At 41.7% G+C, this 26,295-nt stretch overlaps 1 protein-coding gene across 8 annotated transcripts in view; it reads right to left on the minus strand.

Annotated features, from left to right (window-relative positions):
• Positions 1 to 26,295, minus strand: part of Ric8b (RIC8 guanine nucleotide exchange factor B) — a 100,444-nt gene that overhangs the window by 54,465 nt on the left and 19,684 nt on the right. For 7 of the 8 annotated variants that reach the window (XM_029542183.1, XM_021204863.2, XM_021204860.2 and 4 more), the window contains exons 3-4: positions 16,557 to 17,165; positions 6,506 to 6,600 (exon numbers count right to left, since the gene is read on the minus strand). In XM_029542183.1, coding sequence (XP_029398043.1) covers positions 6,506 to 6,600; positions 16,557 to 17,165 — 704 coding nt within the window. Of the gene's footprint in view, positions 1 to 6,505; positions 6,601 to 16,556; positions 17,166 to 20,564; positions 20,580 to 26,295 lie in introns of those variants that run through there. The other variant, XM_029542185.1, reaches the window with a different exon arrangement.

A 26,295-nucleotide genomic window follows, 5' to 3' on the forward strand; every position in this document is an offset into this window, starting at 1 on the left:
CTAGGTATCAGGTATATAGGAGGGGAGGAGACAGGTAAGATCTTTAATCTCTTTTTAAAAGGGATATTTTTGACTGTGTATCAGTATGTAGATATGCACTCATATGTATAAGTGTACTTGAAGGCCAGAAGAAAGTCTTGGATCCCCTAGAGCTGAGGTAGTTACTGTGGTTGTGAGCAACCTAAACTGGGTGCTGGGACTTGAGTTTGGGTCCTCTGTAAGAGCAGTATGTGCTCTTAACTGCTGAGCCACCTCTCCAGTCTCATCTTTTTTGTTTTTTTTTTTTTTTTAAGTTAATCACTTCAAAAAGGAAATAATAAACATGTAAGAAAATAAAGGAACAATATTATTCTAGTTATTGATAAATGCCATGAAAAAAGTGAAGCAGAGGGTAACACAGGCATGGGCACGTCCATGTGTGCACGTGGTTTCATATGCACAAGTCTTCATCAGGAGGCTGGAGGACTGATTGATCAAGCTACATTTGAGCTGAGTTCTAAATGATGAGAAGGAGCCAGCCTCACAAATACCTGGGCAAAAAGCATTCCAACAATTCCAGATGGAGCGAAGGCACAGGCCCAAATAAGCAGGCGATGTCTAGGGAAGAAGAAGGCAGACTATTTTGAATACAGAGCCATCTGGTTTGCAGAACAGTAGGCTTTCAGAGGCAGGGAAAGCATGGATCAGTGCCATGAAAATGTTTTGTTTGACAATAGGAAGAGGGACATTGTCAAAAGCAGAATGTTCCCCTAAGAGAGAGGCCAGTGCCTCAGATCTAATTCCATGGACTCATCCAATATTCACAATGAGAGACAGTTTTCATTTAGAAGAAACTGATGTAACTGGCATATTGCCATGGTGGGAATATACTGCCCGGCTCATTATACAGAGCCTACCTGACACTTAGTATTTTCCCCTGAAGTCTTGTAGCAAGGGTTGAGACAGTTTGAGGTTTCTATGACTATGCCAAGAAACAGTTTGAAGGCCTTTAGAACTCCCGCAATCATACCCCCATGCTGCCAAACCATCTCGCTAAGTAAAAGCAGGCTATTAGCTGACAGGGCTGTGTGAGGCCTGGGCCAGGTTGTCAAGGAACAATGAAGGAACTGATCTGGTGACACAGCTTTTCCCAGATCTAAGTGTACAGATCACAACAAACAAGAAGAGTTCCTGATCCGCATGACTGAGAGGGACAGTGACAACATCAAGCAGACATCGGCTTTTTGAGGAACTGTGTGTGCAGTGGAGATGAAATCCACCAGGTTAGATCCCTTCCCACAGCACTGAGAGGTTGTTGGTCTGATCTTAGTTGGGAGTGGTGAGACTCTCAGGATATGAAAGAGAATGGGTTGAACTGATGTTCATGATGAACTGATGTTCAGGAATACACAGGCTAGAAGTAAACCTGAAAGTCTTTTGATAACAGAACAATTATTCCCTAAAGGTAGGAAGTGGTCAAGAACAGGTCAAGGACAGGCCTGTGAGGAAGACCCTCAATTCAGATCACAGTGAACTTGTCCTTTAGTGATTGTTACTGATATCAGTCATTGAAAACTACTCAAAACTATCTCATGGTCTTTCTATTCTTGTCTTGAGTTGTTATTTTACTTTTCATAATATTTATGTCTTGTCTCCCCACTTAGTGTAGGTTCCTCAGGGCATATGCCGTGGATGTCCTTATGACACCTTACAACAGAACTCAGTGGGACACGGTTTCAACAATCCTTTCTTACCAGAAAACTTATTTACAGAAACTAAGTTTAAAAAGAGCCAAGAGAGTTAACAATAACAACAAAAATGAGTCCTCTCTGCCCTTTCCAAAGTGAGTATCTTTGTCTGTGCTCTCCTATCTCTCATATAAGCTTGTTCACTGATACAGTGTTCACAGGAGGGGGCAGGGAGGATAAGGCAGATGGACAGGAGGAGAACGTGGACAGAACATGACTCATTCACTCACATATGCACTAATTGGTGAGTCTTGGAGAATGAACTATATGCTTTGACTTTTTTAGCTCTAAAGCTCAAACTGGTCCCTAACACTAGGTAAGTACCCACTAGCATATAAATATAAATGGAAATAAGATCAGCTCATTTTCAAATATTTAAAGTGTGATACACACACACACACACACACACACACACATATATATATATATATATATATATAGTGATTAGGAGACAATATTATTAGGAGCTGAATATTCCAAAGTCAAGTAATTCCTACCAATAATATTTTTTATAGAAACAGAAAAACTAATTCTAAAACTCATATGGAATGTCAAGAGACTGAATAGCCTGAACAATCCTGCAAAAGAAAAGCCTAGAGAATCACAATTCTAGTTTGAAAACTTAATACACCACTTCAAGCAGAAAGGGATGCAAATGGCCTAACACAAGAGCAATAGGGAAAGGAAAACCTTCTCAATAAATGGTGGCTGAAGCTACATATCGAATACCCAAGTGAAAGAAGAGGGTTTTATACCCTCACACAGAAACTCACTCCTCATAGATCAAAGGTACGAATGAGCATGAGCTGAGATCCTTAGTGTGCAGGAGGAACAGGAACTGAGTGGCTACAGCCAGCTAACCTGTGCCGAGTGCCTACAGCCAGCTAACCTGTGCCGAGTGCCTACAGCCAGCTAACCTGTGCCGAGTGCCTACAGCCAGCTAACCTGTGCTGAGTGCCTACAGCCAGCTAACCTGAGCTGGGGTCTCATCCCCCTAACAGCGTGAAGGCCGTCTCTCCTTTCCATTTTTCCTTCCTTTCCAAAGGAAAACCTAACTATGCAAGTCTGGGAATCCAAGTATGAATGGCTAAGCTTCTTCACTGTGCTGACAGTACTTCCAAGCACACAGCAGAGATGGAAAAGAAGTAGGATGTTGTTTAACGCAAAGGCAGACAACAGGAACTATATCCCAGCTGCTCAGAAGGAACTGAAGGACCACAGCATAGCACTGAGAATGCCGAGCAGCCTGAGCTCAGGCTCCTGCTGCTGTGAGCTGAGCATTCATGCCTGCATCCTCATCACCTCCCTGAGGAAAGCAATAGGGCACACTCACAGAGACAGACCAGAAAGATGCCGGGCTCTTGCTTTTCTAAAGCACCTTTATCATCTAATATAAATGGAATTTCTGGCTTCTGAAAAAAAAAAGTGGAATTCAAGTATCTTTATATGATCAAAGGGTACACACAAAAGTAAGTTTCTAAATAAAATGTATTCAAGAAGCAATTAAAAAGTTTTGGACTAAATATGACATTTAAATGTCACTATGCTTATCACAGCAGCAGCAGACAGAGATGGTGTGAAGAGCTTACCAAGCGCCGGGGCCAGGAGTCTCACAGAGTCAGCATCCTACCACAATTACCACAACTATCCAGGACTACTGATGCTGCTCTGCTGTTTCTTAAGTCGAAGCATTGAGGGGGAATAGAGCCAGGCCCCATGGTGCACACCTTTAATTACAGCACTTGGAGGGCAGAAGCAGGTGGATCTCTGGGAGTTCAAGGCCAGACTGGTCTGCAGGATGAGTTCCAGGGCAGCCAGGGCTACAGAAAGCGAGCCTATCTTGAAATACCAAAAAACAAAAATTCTCTAAAAAGATAAAAGAAAAAAGAAGTATAAAAACCCTTGAAAATAACTTTTAAAGAATGATATACAAGGGGATGGCAGTGAATATGATCAAAATAATTGAATAAAATTCTCAACAAATTAATGAAAATAAAAATGTTATGTAAAAAAAGAGTAAGAGGACTTTTAAATATTTCGCATGTGCCTTGCACCTTCTAGTTTTCCATAAGCACTGTGCTCAGATCACTGCAAAGGCGCCTCCAATAGGTGTCCAGCAGCTGCTGATACTGGAGCAGCTCTGTCTGTTTAAGGGATTAGCACGGAGTCATCATTGTTCAGATTGATACTTATCACCTTCTGAGTAAAAGGGCATGTGAGGCCATCGCAGGCAAACTGCTGGGTAAGCAAAAGGCCGCTCTCCCAAGAGCGCCTCTGAGAACACGCATAATCCCGGCTGTGTTCTCCAGTACATCCTTAAACTCACAGCGGAGCTAATAAATCTTATCAAAGTAACTGGGAAGTGAAAGATTTTAAAAGGGTGAGTCTAGGAAAGGAAGGAAGAGAAACTTGATTACTTTTTAGAAATCTGAACAATCTCTGTAGTTTTGCTCTCTTGACACACACTGAGCACTGTGCTAAGATCTGGAAACCATTCTCTGGAGATTTCTGGCAGAGCTACTTGAGGCTAGTGCAGCAGGGCCTGCCTGCCTGTCTACCTGCCAGAATTTTCCTCTTTACAGCCTGTATGTTCCTCAGCCTGGGCTATCTGATTTTTTTTTTTTTTAATCAATATACTTCTAAGCTTTTTTAAACAAAAACACTTTTAATTTTGATGTTGAATTGTTAGTGTCTGTTCTGTAGAAGAAAAAAAAAAAGGTAAAATACGCTTAATGCAGTCATTTAAGATGGAACTTACTACAGATAATGTGGGCACTGTCTCCAGAAATGAAAGAAATTTGGTCTGTGGCTACGGAAAACATTTCCACATTTTTGAAGTCAGTGTCTCACACCACACTGCCCAGGCTGACGGGACTCACAACGCTCACGTACTCTGTCTGCTCTGGATGGTTGGTTCTACAGGTGTGTACCACCTCACCCACCTCAGAATTTATACTTTTCAATCATGAAGAAGATATTTTGAAGGGCTACAGGGTACAGAGTATATAAAAAAAATAATCTACCTTTAAACTCAGCATGACAGAAGACATACTACTCCACCTAATTATATTAATTATGTAGATTTGATTGAAAAATAACAGCTAAGGGTGTGTGTGTGTGTGTGTGTGTGTGTGTGTGGTAACTTAATAGAAAACACTCATGTTAACCTCTTTATAAAGCAGAGTCAATGCAGAAGCAATTTCTTTGTAGCTGTGTATTATTTAACATGCCATTTGTTTAGTTTGGTTAGTTGGTCTTGTTTTTCTACTTTGTTTTGTTTTATTGGAGACAGGGTTTCTCTGTGTAGCCCTGGCTCTCCTGGAACTCACTTTGTAGACCAGGCTGGCCTCGAACTCAGAAATCCGCCTGCCTCTGCCTCCTGAGTGCTGGGATGAAAGGCATGAGCCACCTTGACTGGCCACCATTTGTATTCTTATAAGTACTAGCAGACTTATAATGAAGTCAAATGTTTTGTTATTACAAACCTAATCCACAGCAAGTAAGAGAACTGAAAACTGTATTAACTCTTGCTCAACTGTTTTCAGACAATGGTAATTTGTATTTTCAGTGCTGGGAACTAAACCCAGGGACTTGTGCACAGTAGACAAATACTCTACTGAGCTGTTCGTCCCTAGCTCCAGACAACACTCCATTAATGTCTCTGACAGACAAGTTATATAACTGCAATTATCTTTATTTTATATGTATCTATAACTTTGTGGAGGGGAAGGAGGAGGTATGTGCATACTGGTGTGTGTGTGAATGTGGCTGTTAACATAGGGAGGTCAGAAAACAGGGTCAGGGGGCTGGAGAGATGGCTCAGTGGTTAAGAGTACTGACTGCTCTTCCAGAGGTCCTGAGTTCAATTCCCAGCAACCACATGGTGGCTCACAACCATCTGTAATGGGATCTGATGCCCTCTTCTGGTCTGTGTCTAAAAACAGCTACAGTGTACTCATATAAGTAAAAATAAATAAATCTTAAGAAAGAAAAGAAAACAAGCTCAGGCCAACCTGGTCCCTGCTTTCCACCTCGTTCTGTTTTCCTGCTGCGTGCAACAGGCTAGCAGCCCATGCACTTCTGTCTCCACTTCCCATTTCCCCATGAAAGCACTGGGATTACAGACACTCTGTTACTGCACTCCGCCTCTCTCTGTGTTCTGGAGTCGCAAACTCAGATCCTCGTGCTTTTACAGGAAGCACTTTTTCCCGCTGAGCCACACTCCTCAACTTTACCTAATATATTTTAATAGAAGACATTATGACTCTCTTGTTTTTTTTTATTTAAATTATTACTATATAGAATACTCTTTTTGTTAAATACTCTGAAAATGAAATAGTGGGAAGTATTTGTTAAGTTGAGTAATAAAAAGGAGACCTCAGCTCTCTTATCTTTTGGGGAAAAAAAATCTACCTCAAAAGGTTGGTGTGACAACTAAAATAAGTTATCTACTTTTTCTAACTGCTGAGGGCCTGTACTTGGTAGGAAAGCACTCCACCACAGTAACATCCTCAGCCCGGGAGTTAATCTCAAAATGTTCAATACTGCTCTGGGTTTTATTGCTGAGCCTAACAACTGCCCAAGTCTGACCCTGGAGTTCAACACAATCAAGTCAAAGACCACAGTAAACAGGTTTCACACTGAAGCTCGGCTCTGGCTTACCTGACTGAATACAATAGTTTCCCTTTCTTGTGCTCATAATTAACCGTCGCAGACAGACACACAGAGAGAGCAGGCATAGTGTGCTTCACTGAGATATCAACGTAAAGGTTACCCACCTGTGCAGCTCTTCAGTTTTGTCTTCAGTTGGACCTACAATTAGTAAACAATGGCGAAGGACAGCTGCCATGACACGGAACTGATGAGAATCGCTCTGTGGTAAATACAAAGTGGAGAGGAAAAGCTGGAGTTGAAGCCTTAACAAAGGAGTCTAGCACACTAACACACCACTTACTCTCCATACAGGGAAATGGCAAGATCTCCAACACTCCCAAAGCAATAAGCAAACGGTTGTCATTCCACATCAATTAACAGCCATGACCACATGCAGAAACAGCCGATGTCAGGAGGTACTGATCCAGCTACCCTGTTTTACTATTTTGAAAAATCAATTCCACTTATGGATTTTCATTTCTAGACAGTCCAGGTTCTTCTGTTCTTTGTAGTGTACTGTGCCAGTTTACTGATCTAACGAAAGTTCAGACAAATCTAAGCTATATACTGAGACAGTTCTTTTATATCTGGTTGTCCATTTTTTAATGAAACTTTCATCTCTTAGCTTTCAAAAGTAATGAGTACAACAACAACGTCTCCCTCCTCTTCCTCCTCCTCTGAGATAGGGCTTAGCTACCCAGCTTGAACTGGTCTTGAGAACCCTGTACCTTTGCCTCCTAAGCACTGAGCTTCCAGTTGGTACATAACACCATGGATGCCTACCAATTTCATTCTCTTTTATCTTTTCTCTCTCTCAGGCACCACATTACTACCACAAGTGATCAGAATTATATCCCCTTACTTTCCCAACATTTATTCTCTGGCAATGTTAAAAATTAAAGACAGGGAGCAAGAGAGAAGGAAGTAGCAATAAGAAACAAACCAAATTATTTGTTGTAATTCTGCTACTTCTATATTTATGAGATATTGGGGCATTAGAACTTCTTTTTCTTTTTTGGTGTGTGTGTATGTGTGTGATGCCCACACATAGGTGATGTATGTGTGCATGTGTGCACAGGTCAGTGGTGACTGCTTTATTGTTCTCTATTTTATATACCGAGACAGAGCCTCGAAATGAATCTCTACCTCACCTATTTGGCTTGTCTAGCGAGCCAACTTGCTCTGGAGAGCCTGTATCACTGCTGCAGCATGAAAACTACAAGTGGGCTTTATGATAGTGCTGGAGAACAGAAATCTGGTCCTCAGGCCTGCACGGCAAGCGCTTTATCTACCAAGCCATCTCTTAGTGCAATCACAATGTTTCTAACCACCTGCATCAAGGCAATCAATCAATCATTCTCTCTCCTCTCCCCTCTCTCTCTCATAAAAGAGGACACAGCAATGAAGAGGTAATTATGATAGCCTAGATATACTACAGGGAATCTCTTACTTCAAAGGCAATAATTTTTAAAAGTTCTTAGTATATAATTAAGTTCACCTAAAGTGAAATGTGTGCATGTATCATGTATACACACATACATAATTCACAGTCTTTCTAAGATGTCTCTCACAGATTCAAACAACAGGATACACTTTCACTACTAGTAACAAGGCTAAAAATACTTTAAACAATGCATCACATAGAGATTTAAGAAAGATGGAGGTCTCAGTCATATAATGGACAGTTTTGGTCTTGGAGCCAAGCAAGAGTCTAGGCTATGACCTCACATCAGTCACTTCTCATCTTCAGCTCCCTCCATAAATGTGAGGTTCTGTGAGGAACACAACAGCACTTAAAAATGCTGAATAACAACCGGGCCCGAGGGAGGGAGAGGGAAGGAAGGAAATGTGGTGCAACTTCTGGTGCCAAGACAAGACGTGGGAAAGAAGCAACAAGCAATCATGGGGTAGAGGGAGCTGGCTGAGGTGGGAAGGCGACCAGAGGGAACTACCAGCACTAAGACTAGGAATAACGGTTGTTGCATTCACTACCCATCCCTAAGACTCGAGTGAAAATTCTCTTATGTGTAAGAACTCTTACTTGCCCTAAAGTACACGAAGCCATGAAGCCTGTGTCACACTCAGCCACTGCTTAAGCACTGATGAGATCGTCTCTTGCCACTGCTTAAGCACTGATGAGACCGTCTCTTGCTTGGTTTTGAAAACTGGGATAGCGCCCTGGTTGCTGGTGGCACTGAGCCACATCTCCAGCTTTGTGACAGGGTCTCACTGTTTAAACGAGGCTGCCCTTGAACTCACTCCCCCTACACAGCTACTGCTCACTGCTGGAGATTATGGTGTGCACAAACTACCACACCCAGTAGTGCTTCCTTCTACAGCAGACAGTTCTTTATCCCAGAGGTAATGAACTTGGCTCACGATCAGGACAAGCCTCTTAAGAGACTATCCATGTTGGTCTTTCCCCAGTCTGCCACTGCAGACACCACTTTCCACCCATCTCCCGTCTTTGCATACCACTTACTCCCTAATTGTACTGTCTGTCTACAATGTCCCTTTGCCCATTATTACCTAAGTCTCTGTTCAGAGCAACTTCTGAACCTGGGCTGTCTGCCTCTTTTCTACCCCCAGAGAGCTCCTTTGTTTTCTACCTCATCGATATCATAGTGTCTTGTTAAAGTTTCTTTTGTGAAATTGTATTTTGTAATTTCATATGTTTAATTAAGCTTTATTTCCCCCACTAGTTTTCTTCATGAAGACAGAAGGCATGTGTTAAACAGGAGAACAGTAAACCAATCCAAGTGTCAAGTATAATATACAGAGAGAAAACTGCTCAAACTCTAACTGTATGGTTGATTAACTTTGCACAAAATGAGCAGCTATTGTAAGCAACACAAAAATCATGTAATGCCACGATTAAGAACTCCAGAACTCTCCTGATCCCACAGATGACATGTTCCAAAGCCCTAACTTCCAATACCACATTAGTGAGTTCTGTTGCCACTAAATTTTGTATGACAAAAATTATAAATCAGACTCTCAGTCTTTCTTGTCATGAGACCGCTCCATGTTGTATGTAGTTGCAGGGGTTCTTTTTGGTGCTTGACAGTTCATCTGTTGCTTGTCTGCAATGGCATGAGAAAGTATGGGGTCTTCACCACAGATTAGAAAACACTGGATACAGTGCAGGAACATTACAGGGGCTGGACAGGTGGCTTAAAGGATAAAGTGAGCTCCAGGTTCAGTGAGAAACCTTGCCTCAAACAAATAAAGTGGGGAGTGACTGAGGAAGACAGCTAACATCAACCTCTAGCCTCCACATACATGAACATATGCAAGCTCACATGCGTGAACACACATACACACATGCACACATATACATACTGCATTTTTTTCAAAGAAGCACTGTTATCATATGAGTACACTGAATATATTACATCACAATGTACTTAACCAGCCTTTGATGGTTTCCTGTTTGGGCCATCCTGAAGATTGGTGCCATAAACATATGTGTTACATCTTATATGTAACATACCGTGTTCACACCCAGGAGAGAGAATGCTGTACTGCCGGTACTTATACACACCACAGTTTGGACTCTGAAATTCAGAGACCACTGCCAAGCAGTATTTTCAAGCATACAGATAGAAAACACCTCACAAAGGGGGACCTCACCCTCAAGTTTCTCTACAGATACACAACCACTTCACATGTGGTTGTTTCTTGGTTTTAATATCATGTTAAGATGACAGAGTGGAACGGCTTTGCTTATGCTCCCTGGCCATTTGCACAGCTCGTTGGACAGTTCCTTTCCAAGCCCTGTGCCCATATTTAATGTGCTACATGGGCCAAAAGGCCACATATTTCTGCTCCTTCGCCATGCGCCTCACTAAGCTGAATTCTGCATCCTGAGTACTGGGGTTCTAGGAGTGGGTCCCTATCCTTGGTAACTCATTATCTTTTGAACTTATTTTAACGAAGACCAATTTTTAAATTTTCTTTAAGGTTTGGTCCTTATTTTATCTTCTTTAGAGTCTTTGCTTATTTCAGAAATGCTTGAGTTGTTTAAAATAAAGTTATGAAGTCTTCTATAAGCTTTAATGTTTAATTTTGTATATTTTGGTCTCTTTTTTATCAGGTTAATTTTTTGTGTATAATATAAAGTAAGGATTTCAATCCATTTCGCATCTGCTTGAACTAGTAAAGATTATTTTAAGAAATCCTCTTCCGTATTGTACTGGCAGGTGTCATAAGCAGTCAACTGTGGGCGGGTAGTTTATTTGTACACTTTAATCTCCTCTTTTAGTCTATATCTCAACAAATATTTGTTAGAGTCACACTATCAGTTAACAGTCTTTATTCAACAAAGAAAGTGGCATAGAGAGATGGCTTAACAGGTGAATGCTGTCTTGCAAGCCCGATGACCTAGGTTCCCTGGAGACCCAACTCTACAAAACTGTCCATATGCACATGGTAGAACCTGTGGAGTACCCCCCCACACACACACACTCTCTCTCTCTCTCTCTCTCTCTCTCTCTCTCTCTCTCTCTCTCACACACACACACACACACACACACACACACACAATAATTTTTTAAAATAAAATTTGCAGCTGGGGTGTTGTAGCACATGCCTTTAATCACAGCACTTGGGAGGCAGCAGCAGAAGGGTCTCTTGTGTGCTGGAGGCCAGGCTGGTAAACATCATAGGTTCTAGGCCAACTAGGGCTACAAAGTAACATCCTATCTCAAAAACATAAAATAGAACAGCATGAAATAAAATAAAATAATCTTCGGGGCCTGAGAGATGGTTCAGTGGTTCAGACAACTTACTGTTTTGACAGAGGATGCAGGTTCAGTTACTAACAATCGTATCAGTCATTTTAAACACCCAGAACTCCAGTTCCAGATCAGATAACCTCTGTCCTCTGTGAATACCTGCATGCACATAGTGTGTATAAATTCACACAGGCACACACATATATGTATAATTTTTTAAAAACAATCTTTAGGAAACATGCTAGAATGGATAGTATTTCCTACTGTTGGTTACCACTGTGTGAATTTCCTGAAGCAACTTCAGCTTTCTGACTCCAGGGCCCTCCTATGTCCAGCGGGGCTAAGGTTTATACCTCACAAACACCATAAGCAAACCATTAGGCAACTACAGCACACTCAGGTCTTCTTTCCTGGTTTCAGGACTCAGATGAGCTGTCTTTAGGACATCAGTATTTTCACCTCTCCCCTGAAATGACACTCCACTCCCCCCCACACACACCCCCAGGAAGAGAATGAGGATCGTCCCTGGGGACAACAGACAAGAAGAGTGAGGCAGGCAGGCTGGGTTGGTGCCAGGGTCAAAGTGAGATGAAAATGGAGGAAACTCTGAGATCTCTTACAGTCGCCACTTCTTAGTTTGATTCTATATTTACTACTGCTTTCCTCTCTCACGAAAATTGTGCAAGATCCCTTTACTTGCAAAAATATTTTTCCTGTATATTTTCATCCAAAAATAGCTAACCCATGTCTGAGAGGAAGGCCAAAGACCTGTTGGTTCTGCTATTCACTGTTAATGTGGTTCTTTATTGTCAAGTATATAAAATATAGGGAAAAAAACCAGTAAATTCTATAACAGTGTGCTTACGGTTTAAAAGTCCCTCTCAAGCTCATATTGAAATCTAATTTCTATGGTAGTAGCAATGGTGGCAGGGTCCTTAAGAAGTACTTAAGGCCATGTGGGTTCTGCACTAAGGAACAGGTAGGCGGGTGCTATCACCAGAGAACTCTAGGCCCCTCATACGTCCATATGCTGCTTTTGCGGTGTTTAGTTAGTTAGTTTGTTTTTCCATAGGGATTCTCCGTGTATCCCTGGCTATCCTGGAACTCACTCTGTAGACCAGTTTGGTCTTGAACTCAGAGATCCAACCTGCTTTTGCCTGCCCAGTGCTGGGATTAAAGGCGTGCACCACTACCACCTGGCCCTCTATGTGCTCTTTTATGCAGGCTTTTCCCCCATGTGACATCTCTACCATGACATGATAGAGTATGGGGGAGCTCTCCAGATATGACTTCTTCACTTAGGACTCCCCAGCCTCTAAGAAACAAAGTAAAGCTCTATTATTTATAATCACCAACTTCTGCCTGCTGTTATCTAGCAGCAGACACAGAGTAGGGCACAACTGCGCATGTACTTTCCTGGGGCTGTAGCAGTTCCCTACTAGATTCTTAGTGCCTTGAGAACAGGCTGCTTTACCTTGCACTAGTGCCCCACTTAGAACCCAGTGTAACCTAGGCACACACGTATTTGCTGATATGATTTAATGACTAAGCATTGCAGAGCCTGGAGCTCTCTGTTTCAACCATCCCATCCTTCCTCACATTTCCTTCAGTCTCTAGAATAACCCGGTGTTCCTCTGTGGAGTTCTCCGGGACTGTTTCTGGTGCTGCCCGTTACATGCACAGCACCTTCTGAGCACTGGATATGCGCTTCTCTGTTTGCACCAGCTGTCTGTCTGTCTCTAATGTCTGGCTGGCTGGCCCTGACCAGCAGCTTTTCTCTGCAGCAGTACTCGGGCACATGGGGAAGGGAATGTGAACTAAGTCAAGGAACTCTGTGAAACATGAATTGCTCCATCAACAGAGATACTGAAGAAAATAAAATAGACAAAGACAAGATTATTTTAAAACTATCCTTATACCCTGCTAGAGAAACCATTTCACCTTTTCAAATATACCATCTTAAGAAAGGGAGTCAGAAGGAAACAGTGAGGAGAGGGAGGGAGGAGGAGAGAGAAAAGCTAGATTCACATGTGGAAATGAGACAGCTTTAAGGAAAGGGATCTTCAAATTAATCAGTTATGATGCATTTGTAGGCAACAGGAATTTAACACTGAGGCACAAACAATGGGTACTAATTTGTTAAACCTTAAGGAACACCCAGTCAAATCTTCTTCTGGTGAAATGCAAATGAAGGGAGTCTTAAACATACCTGCTAAAGTAGCTAAAGCCAAAACTAGCCGCTAGGCTATACCACAGGCATATATGCATCTTAAAGCCAGATGCCTCGGTTTGAGAGTCAGAGGCACACACTCAGGCAATATCTTACAAAACTTTAAACTTTTGAAGTCCTCTGGCCCATCTACTTCAGGAATGTAGACTTCACAAGAAAGTTCATTACATCCATGCTTAAATATGCAAGTAGCGTTTGTTAAAGGCTGATAAATATGAGGGATTCTATTTTCATATTTATACTCATTGGTACTGTTTATACTCACAAGTGCTTTTAAACTTACAAGTGTTCTTTCATGAGATTCATCATCTCTAATATTTCTCAGTGAGAGAGTAGTATCAAGTTTGTCTTGGATGCTGAACCTTTTCACTCTCCAAACAAAATCTTAGTTACAATGCAAGTTTAAAGAGACAATATCAACAGTAAAATTATCAAAGGTTCCTTTTTTCTTTGTAAAATTTCTCTTCTCAGTGTAGAGATGAGGAACCTAGGAGACTCACCCCCAGAGGCCACTCCTAGGGACGTTCCTGCCAGAGGAACACATTTTGAAACCTTTATTCTTAAAAGCAGTTTATCTTGGCAAATGGGAGACTCAAATCTGGAGCTCACAAATGCTAAGGAGCTGTTCTTGAGTCACACCCTCAGCCCTGAAGCCCACTGTTCTTCAAGAACAGCGTGGGAAGAGAGGAAGATTATAAAGTGTCTGTGTTTTGTAAAGCTGCCTCTCTGTTCACGGTATTCGATGAAGACCGACTGGACTGCCAGCAGTGTCATCTTCTGAGCGCTGAGTTTACAGATAGCCTGCAGCTTTTGTCTCTTATGTGCCTCTTTCTTAGATTGCTTATGAGTGTATACTGTTTTCCTAAGCAGAAAAATAATAGTATTTATTTTAAAAGTGGACTCCCAGTAACTTTTTCATACTTCTTTATTTTGGTTGGTATTTAAAACATTAACCATTCTGCTGGCTCACTCAGTTGAGGTAAATGTAATGTCTGACAAAAAAAGAAGACACTGAATTCCAGGGGAAGTGGACACCTCCCTCCACCCCCACCACAGCCACCCCATTTCTCTGTACTGGATCAGAAATCTCTCCAGGCTGAGTTATGACTGCACCACAAAAAAGCACAGGAGTGTCTTGTAATCATGTTTAGTTCTAGGAAGCCTCTGTCCCTGCACTCTTCAGATCCAGGAGAGAACTCCAGAAATGTCTCCTCTCCTTGCACTAAACACAACTTCATTACTCATCCATTTGCTGACACTGCCTGTTTCTACCTATGAAACTACTAAAGTGTCATGAAGGCAAAGACAATGATTAGTATTTGCCAGTATGCTCTGCAATGCCTGGAACAATGTCTAGCAATTGTTTATAAACATCTGTTGAGCGACTGTTGACTACAGAACCACATGAAGGCATTCTTTTATAAATAGGTTGTCAAAGATCCTATTTTCAGTACTGTTTATATTTCTGAAAGCTTCAGTGTTGGCCCAGTGTCACACTCATGACACATACTTCATAAGAGCAGCACTAACTGCCCCATGGCTTACAGATAAACCTATTTAAGGACCACCGGTCCATCTGTTATGGGGTGGAGAAGGAGCCTTCTGGAACACTAAGTGAGGCTTTGTTATTCCAACATTTCCTAGAGCTCTCCAATCCCAGTTACTTAGCTAAAGCATACTACAGGAAGCTCATCTCAACGTCCTGATTCTTACCACATGCTTCCCACACATACATGCTAAACAGACACTGAGGTAGAAGCCATCTTGTCAGTCATCCAAACAGTGTACTCTAACAATGGCAAACCAAGCCTCAGAGGTGCTTTTACAACTAAATGGAGATCTTTAAAACACCAAAACAAACAGTGTAATAAAAATAACCACAGAAGGTACCAAATAAGCAGAGACATAACATTTTAAATACTTCCAAATATTTGGTTTCAAAGCATAAATGGAGCATGTGGGCTTTCCACATCTTTTCCTGCCAAGTCTCAGTAAAAGCTGACTACACTGCAGCCATCTGAAACAGCTGCTAGCTCTGATCTTCAAATATTTGCTTTCAAAATACAGACCTATTTGCACTTTACAACTCAGATGCCTGTATGCTCCCACTATAGCTGTGCGGATAACCCTTCTCCAGCAGACTGCTGGCAAAAACATGGGTGAGAATTACTTCAAATGGACAGCACAGAATGTTAACCTCCAAGGCGGGAGCTAAACTGCACTGGGTTTTTAAGGCCACTGAAAAAGAGAATGTGAAATGCTAGGATTCTTGATGAAGGAAGGACTTGATGTCCCTTGACTTATAACTCTGAATTTCCTGAAATTAAATTTCACATTTAGCATGCTGTTCTTGCAGGAACTCAAATATAAACTACCAAGTCTGCCTCACTTGGGGTTGTTGGAAGGTCCAAGCCAGAGAAAGATCCTAGTCAAGAAATAAGTCTAGTGGTTTAAAACAGTATTTCCCACTCTCTGGTGTAATTAGCCTGTTTCTTAGAACTGTATGTAAACATGAATATCTGGCTCTGTGTGGTTTTAGCCTCATAGGGCTCTGTAGCACTACAAAGAAGCCCCTTGGAGACTGTTAACAACAGGTGCACTCAATGGTTTTCACTCTGCTTAACGGACAACAGCTTTTGTTGGTCAGTATCAATGGAATGGGTTTATTCTAACTTGTCAGACAGCGTCAACATAAGAACCTACCATTAGTCTTCTGTTTCCATCCAATCTGTCACTTGAACCTCGTTCTTAAAGAGCACTTAAAAAGGACAATGGTTATGCCACTCACAGGAGTCTGTCATCTTATAAAATGGCAGTCCTTCCTTATTTTACTCTTATTTTTCATTTTATTTTATGCATGTAGGTGTTTTGCCTGCATGTATAGCTGCACCATATGCACCATGTTACTCATGAAGGCCACAAGAAGAATATGGGGTCTCTTGGAACTAGAGTTCCAGATGGTTGTGAGTCACCATGTGAGTGCTGGGAACGGAGTCCAGGGCTGGTTCTGGAAAAGCAGCCAGTGCTCAGGACCACTAAGCTATCTCTCCAGCCCTGAGAGAAGGCAAGCTAAGAAAGAAATGCCTTGCAACTTAGAGAACAGACTGATGAGGGAACTGGGCGCTGTTTCCATTCCCTCTTCTGTGTGCATCTGTAAGGACAACCTAGACACTTAATTCCAGAAAGATGTGGGTACTTTTCCAACCTTACCTCTTTATGCACCTTCCAACTGTCTACCGTCACATTGAACAGAGCTTTGAGGGCCTCAATGGCACAGTCTGTCTCCTGAGGTGAGAGAGGAGGTCCATTATGGTCTATGGCCGACTCATACTCATCGGTCCACTTGATGCTAAAGGCACTTTCCAAGATCTGGGTTAGCAGCGGGAGTCCCTGGAGCTCATAGCGCAATTGTGACCTGATGTCAGTGTGCAAAAGTGACAAGACGAAGAGCAAGCGCAAGTCAAAGCACTTTATGTCATTGATAAATTTTCGGTCCTTGCACTTTCTTAGGAGGTTACAGAGCTTTGCAGCGAGATTCAGTTCCAGGCTAAGCTGCTGTGCCATCTGACTGTTGAACACGATGTTACACAGACACTTCAATGATTCCACAATAACCGGGAACTCTGACACCTTCTCCAAAGAATCATCCGACTCGTGGAGCTTGGCTAGTCTCAGCAGTATTTGCATATTTTCCTTAGTTGTTACAGGAACTAAGATCTTTTTGTCTCTGGAGAGAATGCGGAGTACTTCCAGGCAGGACACTTGGCATGTCGTTGGGACCTCCTTGACAAGGACCTTAAATATGCCTTCACAGAGTTTCTGAAAAACAACAAGTATGCTGAAATCATTATCTGCTCAAATGATTTCAAACAGAGTATTTTCTACCAATGCAGGCTAAAGATATGGGTATAAGATCTGGCTTTACTTTTATATAAATCATAAAAATATCAGTACCAGAAGACGGGTTCTGATTTGTTCACATCTCTCACTTGTTCTACAGAAATGGAAATTAAGGTCCAGAGAAGATAGGGAACTTGAACTGGGCAGTGGATCAGCAACACAGGACAAGCTGGAGATGCAGCCACTGCCTTCTTGGTACTGGGTATTCTGTTTTGTGTTTTTTCTTAAAACCACATATTTTATCTTAAATCACTAGAATAAATTATCTTTGATAGCTTTAATCTTTTCCTTTTTTTTTTTTTTTTTTTTTTTTGGTTTTTTGAGACAGGGTTTCTCTGTGTAGCCCTGGCTATCCTGGAACTCACTCTGTAGACCAGGCTGGCCTCGAACACAGACATCCCCCTGCCTCTGCCTCCCAAGTGCTGGGATTAAAGGTGTGCGCCACCACTGCCCAGCAACAGCTTTAATCTTAACAAGGCCTTAAAAGGCATAGTATTGGCACAAAGGGGAATCATAGCTGTTCCCTCTGGAGAGGTAAGGCTAAAGCTGGAGAACTGTCCATAGCTGTGTGGGGTGCCCACGGGGTAGGAGGATGCTGGCTCCCATGGAGCTGGAGTTACAGGCAGTTATGAGCCGCCCAATGTGGGTGCTGAGATCAAACCTGGGCCTTCTGGAAGAGCAATAAGCGCTCTCAACAGCTGACTTCTCTCTACAGCCCTTATCTTGTATTTCAAAAGTATTTGTATCATTGCCAAATTCAGTAACACTGCCTCAAAGTTCAATGTTAGCTTTCTTTGTAAACTGCAGGTCTACATCTCTCAAAGTTAATCTCATTCACATGCATGCCAAACCAGTGTTATCACTCTTCGTGTGAGTTAAGCATTCTGCACTCCATTATTCCCATCTATTAGCCTAGCATTAGAGTTTAACTCCTCACAAAGACACTAACTGGGTCAAACATTATGTTGCCAAGACTCCCAAGGTCATATGTAACTTCCTGATAGAGCCTAGTCATATGGAAATATTAATACATCTAATGAAAATACTAATTTTAAATGTAAGTATGTCCTCTAAATAAAGGTATAAAAGAGCTTTACTTGACAAGCTAAGAGACAAATTCCATAACCATGCCAACTCTGTCCTGGCACACCTGAGAGCAAGGCTTTCTTTTACTGTTTTAACATCACTGGTAAGGCAGTATTTTAAAGTCAAGCAGTCCGTACCACCACACAACTTTTTCCAAGAAAGAAGTTATCTACCTTCCTGCGTAAGAAGCCTAGAACACAGGACTGGGAAGACAGTCCCGCTATTAAGAGCACTGGCCGCTTTTCCAGAAGCCAGCCTCTTTCAATTCCCAGCAACCACATGGAAGCTAAAGAACATCCATAACTCCAGTTTCAGGGGATACAACACCCTCTTCTGGCCTGTATGGGCATTGCATATTGCATGCATATGGTACGGACATACATACCAACAAAACACCCATATGTATAACAATAAAGAATAACTCTATAGAATTAAATAACTATAAAATGTAATATGTGAATATGGTATAGTACACAGATATCGATTCTTTAAACTAAAAGCAACAGCAACAACAACAAACACCTACACAATCCCTTTCTTCTTCAGACACAGAGGGAAGACACCATGCAGGTGAATTATAATAGCCAAGGCTGTGTGCAAACAAAAAGGACTGGGAAACTAAAACCAATGAAGAACGTGCAAGACTTCTAAGACACCTAGAGTTTATGCTGTAAAGTAAAGGCTCACCACAGACCATCCAGAACCAGACACAAGAGTTTCTGTTTCCCAGCAGCTGTCAATCCTAGGTTCTCCCGAGCACCTCATTTCTCATACCTCATGTAATGACTGGTAGATACCAGGTTTTAGCTGTTAACTCATTTTCAGAAAATACAAGTATTTAAGAACATGTAGGTCTGGAGAGGTGGCTCAGCGATGCAAGTGCTTGTCACAAGAACATAAGGCTCAGAGGTGGAAGCTCTAGCAGCCACGTTCATGTTGGGTGGGCATGGTGGCTTGCCTGGAATTCCAGGGTGTGGGAGGCAGAAATGAGATTCCTGGACTAACCCGGTTATCTGAACTAGGACTGGTACATTCTGGACTCAAATGAGAGATCCTGCCTCAATATATAAGACAAACGATGACCAAGAAGACACCTGACATCTTGGGTACACACACACATCCTACTTGCCCACATATGTGTATCCCTATTATGTGCCTACACACACACACATGTATGCACACCATATACCCATAAAAAGAACATGTAAAAGTGACAAGCAAATGTCAGTTAACAGATACTTACGATTTTACTAGACACAATAACGACTAATCAAAGAAATTTAGAAGAAACCAGTTGTGTCAGAAAATTTGAGTGTGTATGTTACAACCAAGCAAAAGCGCTGAAGAGGCAGCCTTCTCTATGACTCTATCTAACTGCCTATACTATTTCTATATTTCAAAGACCCTCATATCTTCCTTTCACTCTGCCCTGCCAGTATTTGTCAATGTGTATTGGTGTTGGGGACTGAACCTAGGGCTCTGTGCATGGCACGTAAGTACCCTACCACTGAGGCAAAGGTGAGTGTTCTCTAAATCGACTTTACTATTTTTCTTTTTTTAGACAGGGTTTCTTCCTGTATCCCTGGCTATCCTGAAACTCCACTAGGCTGGCCTCACAGAGGTCTACCTGCCTTTGCCTCCCAAGTGCTAGGAATAAAGGCGTGAGCTACCACTGCCCAGGGAATTTTATGCTTAAAACGTATTGTGGGTCAAAGTATAAGACCCAATAACAAACACTTAACAGTAAAATCAAGCAATCTGCTCCTGAACTGAAAGTCTAGAGTAGACTGTAATGATGGTTCTTACACACCAACACCCCCATCACTATTCAAGGCCCACTGAAAGCTATTACACCTTACCTCCAGCTTCTGACTCAACAGATCTGGGGGAAGCTGGAACCTTTTTACCAAGTTTCCTGATGATGTTGCTCCTCTGGTGGTCCAGAAACCACAATCTGAGTACTGAATACAGTTAGTACAGGCTAACACATCTTAGATGTTAGTTAACTAAGGTTCACTGTCAGATGTATACAGAAATGCAGACACACTGAGCATAAAACAGTAATCAGAGCTGAAGGCCATTGCACAGATACATTAACTTCTGTAATGTCCTGGGCTCCTGTGTGTAAGCACATTATGGGTACGAATGAGTATCGCTTTCTGATCACAAGTTAACATTTTTAAATGTTAGAAGCCATACGTAAGTAAGGCACATTACTTGTTTAAGACTTACCCTGGGTTTGAAACTTGTTCATCTTACCAATGATCCTACAACCAGAACAGGATGGTGTAATGAGAAACAGGAGTTGGCTTTAACTTGATTGTTTCAAATCTTGCCTCATCTACTTGTGCCTGGTTACCTCGGTAAGTTATTTTTCTCTTTAGACACTGCGCTTATCTTCAATATCACACAGATATAGCACATAAAATAAGGACTGGCATGTGATGAACATTTAACACGGGTTTCTATTATATATAAGCACAAGAGAAAAAAATCCTACATCTTCAGTTTGGCATCTAAGATCCTATTATCTGTCTTTAAAATTTTTTTTAAACATTTATGTGTGTTTTGTGTGTATGTGTGTGTGGTGTGTGGTGTGTGTGTGTGTGTATGTGTGTGTGTGTATCTGGTGTGTGTGTGTGTGTGGTATGTGTGTGCGGTGTGTGGTGTGGTATGTGTGTATGGTATGTGTGTGTATGGTATGGTATATATATGTGGTGTGTGTGTGTGTGTGTGGTGTGGTATGTGTGTGTGAGGGGGTGCGTACACCTGCACATGGGCAGAGGCCATAAGATAATTCTGAGAGTTGGCTCTCCCCCACACGCCCCCCGACCCCGGCATGTGAACCTGTCTCTGGAGTTCTCTCATACCATTCTAACAAGGCATCCTTTGAGCCTGCAGTTCTTGCCAAAATATCTCACATTTATCTCTCTTGTGTTCTGACCCTCCCCATCTCTGAACATCAATCGTCTCTGCCTATAGTGCAACCATTTTCTAAGCTAAGTTTAAATCTTACTCCAAGTTTTCCCTAAACACTTTAACCCCCAACACTCTTCCTTCCCAAGGAACATCATGGCCACGATTAGTAGTTATCATCCTGTATTTAGTACATCTGTGTGGTTTTTTCTAGGGTTTGCTTAAATAACTAAAAGCTGTCAGACAGCACAAAGATTTCATTTTTATAAAAGAAGAAAACGCACTGCAAAAGTGTTTAAATCAGAAGGAGCTGGCTTAACCTGACTTATCCATCGTGAGTTCCTCTCAGTAGGGGATGGTGCTAAGTGTGTGGTTAGACATGGTATTTAACTTAGACCAATTACATTCTGGGCTTCATTTTCCCACCTGTACAATGGGAACATCATCAGATGCATTTCGTAAGAGAAGCCATGAAGCAGACATAATAGCCCTTCCTGGAGGCGTCCTGTCTTTCATTTCCTTGTAACCATTTACAGAGCATGTGCAGTACAGGACTTCCTGGAGGCGTCCTGTCTTTCATTTCCTTGTAACCATTTACAGAGCATGTGCAGTACAGGACACATCCACAAAACTAACCAACTCAAATTCCTAAATTGCAAACGTCAGCATCTTATTAATGCTGTTTTAACTCTTCTTTCTAGGAAGAAAAAAAAGCAGCAGAAACTTCTGTTCTTGTGAAGAAGAAGAAAATAAAAAAAAGGCTTTCAGACAAGGAAACTTTCTCAGAAGGGGTCAGGTTACTTAAATGCATTATGTTGTTTAAGATATAAAACTTTAAAAGAAGAAGAAGAAGAAGAAGAAGAAGAAGAAGAAGAAGAAGCAGAAGAAGCAGAAGCCTATTTTTTTTTAAAGGACAAGAAGTTGAGAGAGGTGTGGATCAGGAGGAATTAGAGAAAGAATTGTGATCAAAATACACTGTACCCATGTGCAAAATTTTCACAGCTGTAATAATGAAAACAATACCACAGCCATATTATGTTCTACATGACAGACCAAGGGCCTTACCCTTAGTCAAGCTATTTGTCTTTAGTAACATACATATATTATTTTAACAAACAATTATAATCATGTACACCTAATTTTGTTTCCTGACATTTTAAATAACTCATTTTCCAAGCTGCTATATATATAAAAACATTTTTAAAAAGATTTATTTTTATTTTATATAGATCAGTGTCGTGCCTACATCTATGCACCACATACATGCTTAGTACCCTCCCTCCCAGGCCAGAAAGGGGCATCAGATGGCCTGGGAGTGGAGTCACAGACAGGGATGAACTTGGGTCCTCTAGAAATGCAGAATGCAGGCTGGTGAGATGGCTCAGTGGGTAAGAGCACCCAACCGCTCTTCCGAAGGTCCGGAGTTCAGATCCCAGCAACCACATGGTGGCTCATATCCGTAACAAGATCTGACTCCCTCTTCTGGAGTGTCTGAAGACAGCTACAGTGTACTTACATATAATAAATAAATAAAAAGATTAAAAAAAAAAAAAAAGAAATGCAGTATGCACTCTTTGATGAGCCATTTCTCTAGGTCTTCCCTCATAAATACACCTTCAAACAGGCACACTGAATGTACTGTCTTGTCTCTGCAGTGTGAGCATGAAATGCAGAGGAGCGATGGTCTCCACATTACAAGGTATGGCTTCCCAATCCTATGTTTTTGTTTATGAGCCCTGCGGTTTACTAAAAACTTTTATATGTGCCTTTCAATTTAAAAAATGTGTATGAATACTTATTACATGATTCTTAGTAGACCAAATGACTGCATGAAGACACTGAGCTAAAAGGTAGGTTGGGATTCCAGCCAGACCATCTGATACCACTGATACTGTAAGACCAATGGCTATGCCACAGTATCTCCCACTTAGTAATGTAATCTTGAGCATGTCACTTTATTGGGCTTCTTTCTTCCCCCAATGTCATGCTTTAATATACAAGGCACTGAAGGGCACCCTCTCCCGAACCAGGAAAGGCAGGATTTCTTATGCATCTGTAGAATTAAGATCAGTATTGGCTTCAGCTGTAAAACAAGCAAGATGAGCTATGAAGGGAACATGAACACGAACATTTAAATGATCCATTATGATCTGTACACTACTAGGAGGTGGCTTCTAAAGCTATTTTAAAAGCAAATTTCAAGTTTTAAACATAAAGAAAACACCTTTGTTAAAAAACCTAACATCACTGTCTACATACACATGAACCCAAAAGAGGCTTTCAGAAAACACTTCTAAAAGCACATCATCATGGGTGAGTTCCCCTCCCAGCCTATTGCAGAGGTAAGGAGAGATGCTGAGACAGATATAAAATCTGAGAGGGTTCACTTAGCAATCTTCACAGGAGGCTAACATTGTTAAGACAACTAAGAATATGGTTATTTCTTTTAGTGATTAATTTTTATTGCATTTCACAAAAGTACTATTCTACTGCAATTTAGGGGACAATGAACCCACTAAAACCCTCAGTCCTTTATCACAAATAATCTGTGAGGCACTATTATAGATAATACATTTTATTTTTTGTAAGTTTTCTTTGAGTATATAATGAAGGAACTAAAACCAACTGGAATCTAGAGAATAAAAACTATAGAACTTCATTAAGTATGCTGATCTGGAGTTTCATCATTAGGCACTAAGGTAAAAATGGAAAGTTGTCCATCTTCCCTTTCTTAAGTAGTAACCCATGGCTGCTTGGTTATAGCACATTGGCTAGTTTACAGACAAGGTCTCTGAGCTCCTGCCAATGCAGTGCTATGATCTATCTATCTAGATCCCCTTTCCAGTCTAGGCTGTTTGTGAGACTCTAAGACTTTGCTTAGGCAATGAAGCCTGACTTGACAACTTGGAAAGAAATGCACCCTCCCCACAGCTCCACCCTCAAACAATTCTCGGAGCAGAGCAGGTCGCATGCCTGGATGGTCACCTCAGAGCAGTTACTTGAAAAGTAAAAGGTAACACTTTAATCCCTTACCACTTCTATCTTGGTTGTCATTTTAAATGGGTGACTCTTGTCAAATTTAGTTATAACCTGAACAGAACAAACATTTGAGATATGGGTCTCATGCATGTTCTTTCCATTATTTTCTATGCTACTGCTTCAGATGCAATGGATCTTATGGTCTGCTGCAGAGTCTAAGCAGCAACACTTCCTGTCAAATAACTACAGACAGGCTAGTTTGAACATTCATTTGTTCCTCTCTTTAGCCACAATTATGAGTTCCCTGGGTGACTCTCTTATAAATCCTAGATGATGTGGAGAGACAACAGTAAAGGTAAGGAATTTAGAGTCAAGTGGACTGTGACAAGGAAGTATAAGCCACACTAATGTGGGAAGTGCTCTCACAGATCTAAGCCAGATGTTTCTCATATTGACAATTAGGATTAGAAAATTCTTTGTTTTAGAAGCCTGTTTTGTGTTTTAGGACATTTATTGACATTTTTAGTGTCTACAGCATGTTAATAAATAGCACACCAGCACTGCCACCAAGTCATCACAATAAAAAATGTCCACAGGCATTGTCAGATGTCTCCCAAGGAACATCAGCTTCCCTCACTGAGAAACAATGATCAGCCACCTAGCACACATTTTCAGTATGTGGGATTTTCTAGGCATTGTTGGGGGGGGGGGACTGTTGAACAGAGGTAAAATTCTGATGCTGAGCAGATCAGGCAAAATTATCAGAAAGCAGAAAATAATAAAACCATAACTACTAAGAGACATTATAATGGAAGTAGTCAGGATGCTTTGCTAAGTAACTGGAGAAACCTTCATTTGGGTGACGCTTACAGACATTCTGTCATGCACGGAGTAGACGAAAGCAGCACACAGAGCAGTCTGAGGTGTGGAAAGCCCATGGTCACAATAGCAGCAAGCTGCCATGGGGTAAGCAGGAAGTGGGTTGTGGGGAGTCTTAGAGACTTAGCTTGACTGCTAAGAAAAGTTCCTAAAGAGTTTATACAGAGAAGACATAAATCCAATTAAAATGTAAAAGCAGAAGAAAACCAACCTGGCTGTGTATGGAAAGAGACTGGGAGAGAGCAAGCACAGCTTCAGTTGTAGCAGTGACAGCAGAGGGAAGGGACTGATAGAACTGTGCTGCCTGTGAGAAAATTCCTGGCTTAGACAGGCTCAGAGAGCTGTAAGGACACAGTACATCTGAGATGCTTCTAAGGACATCAGACCGGAAGCTGAATATATGTGGGAGAGCCTTAAGCAGCCACTGAAGCTCTGCTTCTGTGTGAGGAAGGAACACTTCAGTTATGACTAGATTAGCTTGTATAGAGGAAAACAGAAAGAATGCTCAGCTGTTTCAAGTGCAGACAAAAGATCAACTAGCTAAGGATTTGGCACCGCTACATCATGAGGACCTTGATACGAGAAGCGGAGAAAGTGGACAGTAGATACTGCTCAAGACACAGGAGAAGAACTGTGGTGGCCATCAGAGGGACTGTGTGCTGGGGAGATGCTGTCTTCTTCCTTCTTGTAAAGAGACAGGAGACTAGGTTGTGCTGGGTGATGACAGAGATGGAGAATTTGGACTTACTCCAGAGGGAAAGGAGGAACTTTCAGTAGGTTGTTAATGATTAGACTTGAATTTTGGGAACAGCATTAACTTAATGTGGATAATGATAAGCAAACCATGAGGCAGGCCCAGAAGCGCAGAGAACAGTTCCACGGTTGCGCAGAAGTCACAGGGAGAGATACAGAGGTCTGAGTGAAGACAGAGGGGGAAACTGGGGAAGGGCAATGACAATGGTACAGACACCTGGATGAACGGTTTGAAAAGGAGAGAGAAGCCAACGAACTTCCCTATGTCCAGCTGGCTAACTTGGCCAGCAGCATTCGTGCCAAGATGACAATAATCAGCCACCAAACACAGACCCTATTACATATGCCAGCAAGATTTTGCTGAAAGGACTCTGATATAGCTGTCTCTTGTGAGGCCATACCAGTGCCTGGCAAATACAGAAGTGGATGCTCACAG

Source organism: Mus pahari, chromosome 9 (assembly GCF_900095145.1).
Source record: "Mus pahari chromosome 9, PAHARI_EIJ_v1.1, whole genome shotgun sequence".
In the NCBI taxonomy this organism is placed as follows: Eukaryota; Metazoa; Chordata; class Mammalia; order Rodentia; family Muridae; genus Mus; species Mus pahari.